At 34.5% G+C, this 12,339-nt stretch overlaps 1 protein-coding gene across 1 annotated transcript; it reads left to right on the top strand.

Moving 5' to 3' along the window:
- Nucleotides 1–706: 706 nt before the first annotated feature.
- On the top strand, nt 707–12,209 carry LOC129570444 (protein ROP-like). Its single transcript, XM_055450047.1, has 13 exons — nt 707–821; nt 1,298–1,450; nt 1,700–1,855; nt 2,169–2,272; nt 2,492–2,640; nt 2,837–2,901; nt 3,078–3,228; nt 3,440–3,749; nt 3,911–3,991; nt 9,606–9,773; nt 9,937–10,124; nt 10,214–10,238; nt 10,308–12,209. The coding sequence occupies exons 1-13, from the start codon at nt 794–796 to the stop codon at nt 10,503–10,505; spliced, it is 1,776 nt and encodes a 591-aa protein (XP_055306022.1). The 5' UTR covers nt 707–793; the 3' UTR covers nt 10,506–12,209.
- The last annotated feature ends 130 nt before the right edge of the window (nt 12,210–12,339 follow it).

Raw genomic sequence — 12,339 nt, 5'->3', positions numbered from 1 at the left:
ATTATTTTAACGCGTTTGTGGTGCAAGATTTTCATTGCTAGCAGGTATCAACCTTAGTATAGTTGATAAACAACATGGATCTATGCTAACAATCAAAATTTTGCACCATTAACGCGTTGAAATAAAAAGAACATCTCAGACCTAGAATATTCAATCTACGATAGAAATAGATAATTTTTTTTAACACCATTCGTTTCTTCTACAACCACATTCTGGTTGTATTTTTCGTTTAACATTTTGCTTATATAGTTCGAATCGGTCTGTCATTCCTAAGCTTCTCGTGACTCAAATGTTGAACATTTTCATTCAAAATTTGCAAAAAATCATCAGAATATGAGAGTACAGTATAATCAATCAGAAAAATATGGATTCTTGATCCAATATTTAGAAGAAAATTGACAAAAATGTGAAAACCCTTGGACAAATTGGCGAAAAATCTAAATCCCTATGAAAAATTAATAAAAAATGCATTTAAATGTTCGATATATCCAATATGTTATAATAAATAATTTTATAATCAAAATGACCATTGAAAAAACCAAAAATTTTTGATATTTCCTCCTCTCTTCGGAATCCATCGCGAAAAAAAAGTTACTGGTTTTCGAGCTACGATTCAAAATTTCACTGTTTCATCGTTTGACTGTTCGGCCAAGTTTGACATGACAGTTACCCATTGCACGTGCGTGAATAATAGCGCGAAGGCTCGGAAAAATTTGTGAGTAAACTTCAGTCGCAATTTTTAACGTTGCACGAACGACAACATTCGAACACATTCTACTCAAACCTGTTAGCGATGGCGTTAAAAGTTCAAGTTGGACAAAGTGAGTTCATTTTTTTTTTTCAAAAATAAAAATGGATAATTTGCCAAAATATAATCGGTTTTGTAGAATTTAATAAATTCCATAAGCTTTTTTTTCGTCTTAAACATGGATTTTATGTGATGTTGCATTGTGACGATGTTTATAGGTTTTGCTTTCTCATCAAAATACCAAATTCCATATCAAAAATGATTATTTTTTTCAACAAATATTCCAAGAAAATGTTGAAAAGTACTCAAAATTTCAATATTTTTCAAAGAATTTGGGTGAAAAAAAAATCAAAATATTTGTTTATAAATTGAAGTAATTGTATGACGTAGTATTGATTTTCCAAGTAAATGAGACTGCGCAAGAATCATGTACATTCAGTGACACATCACCATATAGTGCACCATATAGATGAATGATATTTGATACCTAGGTCAAGTTTTATGGTTTATTTTGACATTTAATACGCATTTTTATTATTCACATTTCAGAAATAATGAACGAGGTGATTCATTTCAAGGGGAAATCACCCGCAATGAAACCTGGCCCGAAAGAATGGCGCATTTTGATTGTCGACAAACTGGCAATGCGAATGATATCAGCTTGCTGTAAAATGCACGACATTACTGCAGAGGGAATACCATGTACGTATAAATCGCACATTGATTCAATCGCAAAGTTACGGTTTATTGAAATTTGATGAGCATTTTGAGAATTGATTGACCATCTGGTGGACCACTGGAATATATGGTGGTCTTGTTTGAATGCAAAATTTGACAAAAAGACGAGTTTTGTCGAATTTTTCATACAACAAAATCTGTTTTTCGACTGAAGAGCTTCTAAACAAAGAATTTCTTGGTTTTTCTTCCTCTTTTTTCCCCCCTCGTGTTCAGTGGTTGAAGATTTGCAAAAGCGTCGTGAGCCATTGGCAGCCATGGAAGCAATATACTTGATGACACCGACCGAAGAGTCGATTCGAATATTAATCCATGATTTCGAGCAGTCAAATCATCCGATGTATAAAGCCGCTCATGTCTACTTCTCTGAAGGTATTTTTTTTTATCATATTTCATTGCATTCCTGATTTTTCCTACCGGATATTTTGGAATAGTATCTACACTGTAACGAAAACTTCGCTAACACTTATTAACCGTATTAGGCATTATATGCTTTGCATCAAGTTATTCATTGGCCGAAACATTTTTAGATTTCAATTCAATACAAACCGAATGTTTTATTGCTTCTACTTACATCCAACATGCACGTTTCAAACATTTTATTCATTTTTGTTTATTTTTCATTTGACTTTTCATTCGATTCCGGTTCCATTGAATGCCTGATTATACAAAAATATATCACTAGTTTGTCCCGAGGAATTGTTTAATGATTTGTGTAAATCGACTGCCGCTAAAAAGATTAAGACTCTCAAGGAAATCAACGTCGCATTTTTACCATACGAAAGCCAGGTTTGTACTCATTTCTAATCATGTTCATCAATTAAACCATACGCATTCTTTGCTAACTTAGCCTCTTTCTCTGTTGAAACTTTCTAAAAAAAAAAAATCTTATTGAAGTCAGTAGATTTTCGAAATTTCTTCTTATTATTCTAAAATTTGGTAATGAAAGTCCTTTTTTGATAATGTGAAATGTTCGTGAAATAATGCTCAATTTTTGATTTCATATAGGTATTCTCACTGGACTCTCCTGATACATTCCAAATTTTGTACTCGCCAAGCTTGGCATTGGCTCGAATCGCACATATGGAACGCATCGCTGAACAAGTTGCCACACTATGTGCCACTTTGGGTGAATACCCGTCAGTGCGCTATAGAAGGTACATTTATTTTAACATGTCAAGTCGTCATTTTGATACCAAAACACGTTTTTAGCACTGCATGGAATTTAGAGCTCACTATTAAATAAACAATATTGTTTTACTTAATGTGGGTTTGAAGTTGGTTAAAAAAATTAAACTTTTCAGAATTTGGTATTTGAATATTTCAATAACAAGATAATATTTGTCTTTACAGTGCTTGCGATCGTAACGTTGAATTGGCTCAGTTGATTCAACAAAAATTAGATGCTTATAAAGCTGGTAAATATTCCTTCTCTCCTTTCTCAAAGTAAACTTCATCAGTAGATATAGTCGTTTGAAGACAGTTGGACACATGTGATTTGATCTGTTCATTTTGCGATTGATTTCATTCGAACGACTGGAGTTTTGATTCGAAATTGTTGAAAAATAACGATATTTTTGGTATAACATCTTAGATGAACCGACAATTGGCGAAGGAGTTGAAAAAGCCAGATCACAATTATTGATTCTCGACCGTGGATTCGATTGTGTTACGCCAATTTTACATGAGCTTACCTTGCAAGCGATGGCATATGACTTACTTCCTATCACAAATGATGTTTACAAGTATGTTCTACAATTTCGTTTCAGTTTTACCGTTTCAATCGTTTTCGAGTCATTCAAAACCGGATTGATTGGTTTTTTCAGTTTTTTTCCTGTTCCGTTCTTTTCAACCTTTGAAGACGGTTTTCGAACAAATATTGTTTCTTGTCTTCTTTTTGGATTTTTATTTTCTTTTTCTTATTGAAAGATCAAAAAAAAAATTCATAAATTCCAGGTACATTCCGACTCCAAATGCCAATGAAAAAGAAGTATTGCTCGATGAAAATGACGAATTGTGGGTTGAGTTACGTCATCAACACATTGCCGTTGTATCAACACTTGTCACACAGAATTTGAAGAGATTCACCGAATCGAAGCGTATGAGTCAAAGTGACAAGCAATCCATGCGAGACTTGTCGCTCATGATTAAAAAGATGCCACAATATCAAAAGGAATTGTCCAAATATTCGACACATTTGCATTTAGCCGAAGACTGTATGAAAGTTTATCAGGGTTATGTGGACAATTTATGTCGTGTTGAACAGGTAAGAGGCATGATTAAATTTCATCATACTTGACCAAAAAAAAAAACTTGTTGAATTTTTTCTTGTTCATTGTGTTATGATTTCGTTCATCCATTGCATTTTCCTATTCCAGTAGGTCGTTCATTTATTTTTAATGTAAAACTATATTTTCTATTGAACAGGACTTGGCCATGGGTACAGACGCTGAAGGGGAAAAAGTCAAAGACCACATGCGAAATATTCTACCAATCATACTAGACAGCGTGAGTTGGCTTCCTTTTCTTAACACTCAACATTTCATGAAGTATTTCGCACCAGTCTTGTATGCATTCTAGGCATTCAATCCATACTATGCATGTACAATAGTAAAACGAATCGAGTGACTTTATTTTATAAAAGACAAACTTGAATTTGCCGATATGAAACAAATGCGTTAGTATACGACTGTGGCATTTCTAGCTGACTTCTGCTTGAAAACGGATATCAACTTTTATTTATCAACAAAAAGAGTTTCAGATAATGTTATTAACTTGTTGTTGATCGTTCTATAATTCTGTACAGCAATGATAAAGAATATTCTGTGTCCAAAAAGACACGAAAGATTTATTACTAAACCAGAATATGCTAACAACACAATTTAAAGAGAAAGAAATAAAAATTATTTTCATTTTTGGCTTTAAAACCATTCCGCAATAAGAGTTCCGACAAAACCAAGGTTATTTATAAGCCTAACAGCGCTTGAACAATCACCGTGTTTCTGTTCGAAGGGATTGTTGATAAATTTCATATTATACCAATTGCGTCTGGATTGAGCCATAGCGGTGCATTCAATTGCCAAAGTGGTGCATGCAATTTTATTCTTTGATATTGACAATTCTCTCAGATGTGGAAAGGCCAAAAGGTTTTGTATTTCCGTTAATTCGTTTCCATCCAAATAAAGAGTTCTAGTCTTCCTTGGCATGATGTATAAGTCCACGTTCTTTAAGTTGTTGTAAGACAAATCGAGTGTCATCAATTCTAGCTGCTTATCGAATGAGAACTCCATTGTCGATAAGTTTGCATGGCTCAAATTAAGATATCGTAGTTCGGTGTAATTTTCAAATGCTTCATCAGGAAGTAAATTTAAATAGTTTCCCGATAAATCCAGTCGTTCAATATTTGGTCCAAACTGGTTCATCAAATCCATGACGTTCGTAATGTTACAATGAGAAGCAGAAAAATGGGTTAAATTCTTAAAAACCATTGATGGCACTGTGAAATTAGCATTTCCAAGATTATTGTCGGAAATATCCAATTTTCTTAAACTTTTGAACGGTTCAAATGGCCTTAGATCGTTGAACAAAAGATTCGTATTTCTCAAATGCAATTCGAATAAATCCACACGTTCAAATGTGGTTGCATTCAATTTCCCCACGTAATTTCCACTCAAGAATAATGTGGACACTTCTGGTCGAAAGGAATGGATTAAATCGGCAACATTTTTCAATCGATTGTTTGCTACGTCTAAATAGAAGAAATCTGGCATTTCTAAATAACGCGAAAAATAGCCAACTTCATCTACCTTGTTCTTATTCATATCAAGAAGTGTTTGGTTTCTAATATAGGATTTTCTCCGTTCATTTTCATGTCCTTTAATAAACAATGATGATGAAAATGTCTCCAGCAGTGACACATTCCCGATTTCTTCCAAACTATTATTCGAAATATCGAGTATGACGAGACTTTTTGGGTTTTTAATAGAGCTTAAATCGAATTCCATTGACCGAGCGCCATTTATAACCAATTTCTTTAAGTTGGTAAATGGTTCAAGTGACGTTGAATGAAGTGTTTCGCCGAAGCTACCGCTTAATATTAATCGTTCGAGTGACGGTGTCAAGCAACGAAACATTTCGCCTGGGTTTTCAATGTGGTTGTCGATAATTTTAAATACGCGTATGTTGTTGAAGCTTTCTTCACGACAGTGGAACTCACGGCGATATCCATCGGATGATAGAAAAACTCCATTCACAGTGCTGTTTAATACAAAACGAATAGGTTTTTTAATGCTTTCCTCGATTTTTAAATCAGTTAGATATTCCCATGAAAAAATTATTGCAACATTGCTCTTCAGCAACTGTAAAATCCGCCCATCGAAAAAAATAAATCGGTTACCCTCCAAACAAAGTGTCTTCAAATATTTAGCCATTTCAAATGCACCGTAATAATAAATATCTTCAATTAAATTATAACTCAAATCAATAATTTCCAAATTCGGAAGATCGGTCAGATCATAAGCAGTGATGAACGATATTTTGTTATGCGATAAATTGAGCATCGTTAAAGATTGAGGCAAATCCCATACGATACGACTTTGATTATTGTACGAAAGATCCAATTCCATCAATCGAGGCATTTGTGAGCAAAACTCGTTTGGGTTTTCGGATAATTGACTATGAGATGCGTTGAATGCTCGCAAATGCTGCAGAATTATATTGAATGGTTTAGTTGATTGGAGATTGGAACAAGAGATGTCCAGTGAACGTATATTTGGAAAATCATCGATAATTCGCGCGACTTTGTCCTCGTTACAGCCACCAATCTTCAGGCGTTTCACTTTTGATTTATCATAACGGGCGATTACATATAAAGATGTTGTTGAACAATTCACGGGCAACGTTTCGTTGAAATTTTCACAGTAAAACTCGACTGATTTCATTGCGTCAGTGAGATGAGCACACTGGAAATCATTTGAATCGCACAATTTAATGAAAATCAACACGAAAGCGATCGAAAACTTCATCTCTTGGTTTCTCTATTCCTTTTGTGCCGTTCAAAATTTTTAGAAAATACAAAACGTCTGACTTGACTTCATCTTTCGAACTGATTATTTCAGAGCTATGGAACATTATGTATAGGCGAACAAATTACAAATTCGATAAGCTTTTTGATAAATATGAGGTCACACGTGTCGCAAATGCGACTCAACAGCGGCAGTTTTCAAATCTTTTTTGGCCCACATCCGCTCAGAGATTTAGCAAGATTTTAATAAAGCGACAAAAAAAACTTATTCAATTCAAATACAAGCGAATAATAACCGTACATGTTACTGGGATAAGTCATCATAGGATGCTTTGAATGAATTCGGAATAAGGAAAACTCCATTGTTTTAATCAAAATATGAGTATTTCCATCTTGAGGTCAAAATTTGCCCTTACTCAGAAAAAAGCAACATCTTCAGATTGATGTAGCAATTTGATGCATTGTACAAAGTTTCAGCCTTATGACAAAATATTAGCCACTTACATTTAGCAACAAAATGATTTCAGATAAAGATTTTATAATGAATGGATATAACGACACATTTTCGAAAAGGAAGAAGAATCCAATACAGGTTATGTTTATTTTCTAAAGAAAATTTGTTTTAAAACCATTTCGAGATAAGAGTTCCAATAAAACCCAAGTTATTTATAAGTCTAACAGCGCTTGAGCAATCACCGTGTTTCTGTTCGAAGGGATTATCCAAAAATTTCAGATTTTCAGGCCTATTGTGCTCGAGTTGTGCCAAAGTGGTGCATGGAATTTGCTTCTTTGAAATTGAAATTGATAATTTCCACAGAAATTCGAAGGTGGAAAGGTGTTGTATCTGTGTTAATTCGTTTTCAGCCAAATAGAGCGCTTCAATCTTTCTTGGAACTGTGAATAAGTCCACGTTCTTTAAGTTGTTGTAAGACAAATCGAGTGTCATCAATTCTAGCTGCTTGTCGAATGAGAACTCCATTGTCGATAAGTTTGCATGGCTCAAATTAAGATATCGTAGTTCGGTGTAATTTTCAAATGCTTCATCGGGAAGTAAATTTAAATAGTTTCCCGATAAATCCAGTCGTTCAATATTTGGTCCAAACTGGTTCATCAAATCCATGACGTTCGTAATGTTACAATGAGAAGCAGAAAAATGGGTTAAATTCTTAAAAACCATTGATGGCACTGTGAAATTAGCATTTCCAAGATTATTGTCGGAAATATCCAATTTTCTTAAACTTTTGAACGGTTCAAATGGCCTTAGATCGTTGAACAAAAGATTCGTATTTCTCAAATGCAATTCGAATAAATCCACACGTTCAAATGTGGTTACATTCAATTTCCCCACGTAATTTCCACTCAAGTATAATATAGACACTTCTGGTCGGAAGTGATGGATGAGTTCGGGAGCATTTTTCAATTGATTGTTTGCCACATTTAAATAGCAGATATCCGGCGGCATTTCCATCCAAGCTGGAAAAAGCCCAATGTTTTTTAACATGATCTTTTCCGCATCAAAAAATTCCTGTCGTCCGACATAGTAATTTTTCAGTTCATTTTTAGTCGCTATAATATTGTCAGAAAACGGAATATTCTCCAGTAGGGACACGTTCCTGATTTCCTCCAAGTTATTACCTGAAATATCAAGTATGAGGAGACGTTTTGGGTTTTTAATGGAGCTTAAATCGAATTCCATTGACCGAGCGCCATTTATAATCAATTCCCATAAATTGATAAACGGTTCAAAGGACGTTGAATGAAGTGTTTCGCCGAAGCTACCGCTTAATATTATTCGTTCGAGTGATGGTGTCAAGCAACGAAACATTTCGCCTGGGTTTTCAATGTGATTGTCGATGATTTTGAATACGCGTATGTTGTTGAAGCTTTCTTCACGACAGTGGAACTCACGGCGATATCCATCGGATGATAGAAAAACTCCATTCACAGTGCTGTTTAATACAAAACGAATAGGTTTTTCATCGTTCTCACGAATTTTGAGAGTGGTTAGATATTCCCATGAAAAATGAATTGCAACACCTCTCTGCAGTAAGTGTAGAATCCGTCCATCGAAAAGTTTAAATCGGTTACCCTCAAAACCAAGTGTCTTCAAATGTTTAAAACTTCCAAAAGCATCGTAATGATCAATATAATTAAGTAAATTGTGACTCAGATCAACGATTTCCAAATTCGGAAGATCGGTCAGGTCGTAAGCACTGATGAACCGTATTTTGTTATGCGATAAACTAAGCCATTTTAATGATACAGGCATACACCAGACATGCGTTAGATTATTGTATGATATATCCAATTCCATCAATCGAGGCATTTGTGAGCAAAACTCCCGGGGATACTCGGTGAGTTGGTTATGCGAGGCGTTGCATGTTTGCAAATGCTGCAGAATTATATTGAATGGTTTCATTGATTGGAGATTGGAACAATAGATGTCCAGTGAACGTATATTTGGAAAATCATCGATAATTCGCGCGACTTTGTCCTCGTTACAGCCACCAATCTTCAGGCGTTTCACTTTTGATTTATCATAACGGGCGATTACATATAAAGATGTTGTTGAACAATTCACGGGCAACGTTTCGTTGAAATTTTCACAGTAAAACTCGACCGATTCCATTCCGTCAGTGAGATGGACACACTGGAAATCATTTGAATCGCACAATTCAATGAAAATCAACACGAAAGCGATTGAAAACTTCATCTCTTGGTTTCTCTTTTTTTTTTGTGCCGTTCAATACAAAACAATTGGCTCAACTTCATCTCTCGAACTGATTAATCCAGAGCTATGGAACAATATATATGCGAATAAATCACAAATTCGATAAGCTATTCGTCCAAATAGTAGCAAATTTATCACAATTTGAGGTCACACGAGTCAAGAATTCCGCTCAACAGCGGTTGTTTTCAAATATGGCTCACATCCGCTCGGAGGGGCGACGTGATTTTGATAAAGCGGCAATGAAAACATGTGTATTTCAGACAAAATAACTGTCATGTTACTAGGAGACGTTTTTTGTACAATTAAAAACTGATTTTTTTTTTCATTTGTTACTAATATCAAAATATTCATTTGTATTTCTATTACAGAACATATCCAGCTATGATAAAATCCGTATAATTGCTTTGTACGTGATGACAAAGAATGGAATTTCTGATGAAAATCTCAACAAAATGTTCACCCATGCACAAATCAACTTGCGCGACCAAGATATGGTCCGGAATCTAAGCTACTTGGGAATAAACGTTGTCACTGATGTAAGTGTTTGCGAATGAATAAAAAAAAAATACGTAGAAAAGAAGAAGATGTGGAATGGTTTTTGTTTCGTATCCATAAATAAAATGTGTACACTGGACACCGTCCAGTATCCTTCTTATTGAGTCATAAACTAAAAAAACCTCTTCGAATTTAACCTTTTAGGGAAATCGCAAGAAGCCATATCAAATTCCACGGAAGAATCGTGTTACTGAACAAACATACCAGATGTCACGTTGGACACCGATGATGAAAGACATCGTCGAAGACTGCATAGATGATAAGTTGGATAGTCGTCACTTCCCATTTTTAGCTGGACGTGCTCAAAGCGCTACGTACCATGCACCAACCAGGTGAGATAAACTTATTTTCAAATATAATCAAGTATACCCATTACCCATACATTTTCGATAAAAACATTAATTGAAATTCATTTTCACAGCGCTCGCTACGGTCACTGGCACAAGGTAATTTCAATCTCAAACAATTTTATACTCAATTTTATACCGATAATTAAATGAGAATCTTTTGAACAGGACAAGGCACAAACTACCGTAAAAAACGTACCACGATTGATCGTGTTCATCGTGGGCGGTATCAGCTATTCGGAGATGCGTTGTGCATATGAAGTGACTGCTGCAAAGGCTGGCTGGGAAGTGATTGTTGGTTCATCGCATATTCTAACGCCAGAAGGATTTTTAGGTGATTTAGCATCACTATCGAAAGACGACTAAATTGAAACAATGTGCCAAAATGCAAAAATTCAACATATAGCCAAATGCTATTTGAAATCTGCACAAATCAAAGTATACAAAATCATCTTGTTGGAAACTAAATGAACAAATTTATCATCACAAAACTAAAACTGGCTGATTTGCCAAGCAAAATCCCAAAGCATTAAACATAATCCCCAATATATTGTGTGTAGAGTAATATATTTGTGTTCTTCCTTTGCAATTTATGCGACTTTGAGCGCTTCGTCTCTATTCATCGTTTCTTTTACCCATTTGTTCATTCACACTAAATGGAACAATTTTGATTGTAATCAATTATTATTGAAAGTTAGTCCCGAAAAATAGCGTATTTATTTGTGAATAACATGAATTTATGTATGATTTAACTTGAGTCACCCCTTAGAGAACTTTTTTCAACAGCTACATTCCCTGAGGTAAATATTTGGTTCAAATTTGTTGATGAGAATTGATTCAAGTTTGTTTATTTCGTCGTTTTGATTCGACGACAGTGAAGGAAGAAAAACTAAGGCAGCACGAACAATTCGATTTGGATCAAAACCATTCCATCGAAACCAGAAAAAAGATCTCCTTCCTTAATATATAAGACTTAAATACTTGTAACAATTATTTGATTGGAAGTAGCATCATCTGTGTTCAGCGTTAGCACATCTTCACTTTCATCATACATACATTCAGCCATAACCATTGATCCATCTACAAATGTGAAATGATGAATCACCATCATCTTTGTACCCGTGTAACATTTTAAATTTTAAGAAATGTGAAAAGTGTCAACATCATTTCCTTTCACAAAAGCTTAGTGGGAGATGTCGAAACAGCACACAGATTTTTAACATGGCTGACAAAGTCCTAAGATAAGCCAGAATGTTCTATTTTACAGCTCATTTGAGAGCATTTGAAGAAGACTTAATTGTGGTGCCAAATTTACAAAGAAGAGATTTTTTTTTATTAAACATTCTATCTACCTCATTGTGTCTAATCGACAGTACAAATTGGAACCAAATGATGGATTTGAAAAATCTCAATTAGGTTTCTATTAAGGGTATTATTTTTTTGATCAGTCAAACCGACGACAATGATGACAACTGCATCAATGGGCACTGTAAAACTGTTTAGTTATTTAAGGAGAATGTGATAAAATCACTTTGGAAAACAGAAAAAAAAAACAAAACAAATCTATATACATATTGTATTTTTAAGTGTGTACGTGTTCAACAGCAACAAACTGAAACAACTATTTAAATGTAACATTTTCTATTTGAAAGGAAAACAAAACTGATATATCAATGTTCTTGATTTGAAATACTTTTATCTGACAAAGTCGACTACTGAAGAGAAGAAGACAGACGCCGATTTTGAATTGTAGTTCTGAAGTTTGAAATAATTTATTTGTGTAGCTTTAGTGAGTGAGAAGTTGAACAAGGGAACGCCAAAATCGGTTTGCCTTCTCTTTATAACAAGTTCAAGTCCAATTTAGCAGATTGTAGATGCCTGACTGTATTTGAGGAACCGTATCATAGACTAAATTCAAAACTGAACCGGTGAAATATTACCATTCTACCATCAAATATCATATCTATGTTCAAACATCTATTTCTGTAATACTTTGTGAAACAAAACCAAAACATGTGTATTTGAACAAATAAAATGAATAAATAAAATGTATGTTTATTGATATACAGACCGTTTTCTTTTCAATGTTTTATTATTTGTGCAGCCAAACTCATGTTTACACCATCACAGCCGGCGACAGCAGCCGCGAGTGACGAAAGCATATTATAATTCCTCACATCAAGAGCAAATTTAGATTGTT

The sequence above is a fragment of the Sitodiplosis mosellana genome, unplaced genomic scaffold (assembly GCF_009176505.1).
Source record: "Sitodiplosis mosellana isolate CC-2019 unplaced genomic scaffold, AAFC_SMos_1.0 Smas_scaffold_59, whole genome shotgun sequence".
In the NCBI taxonomy this organism is placed as follows: domain Eukaryota; kingdom Metazoa; phylum Arthropoda; class Insecta; order Diptera; family Cecidomyiidae; genus Sitodiplosis; species Sitodiplosis mosellana.
This window is presented reverse-complemented; position numbering and strand designations above follow the sequence as displayed.

Excerpts from the sequence above, each read along its gene's own strand:
- LOC129570444 (XM_055450047.1), top strand. The coding sequence starts at position 794 with ATGGCGTTAAAAGTTCAAGTTGGACAAA. Across the intron at positions 1,856-2,168 it reads TCATGTCTACTTCTCTGAAG|TTTGTCCCGAGGAATTGTTT; the intron begins GTATTTTTTTTT and ends ATATATCACTAG. Across the intron at positions 3,750-3,910 it reads ATTTATGTCGTGTTGAACAG|GACTTGGCCATGGGTACAGA; the intron begins GTAAGAGGCATG and ends TCTATTGAACAG.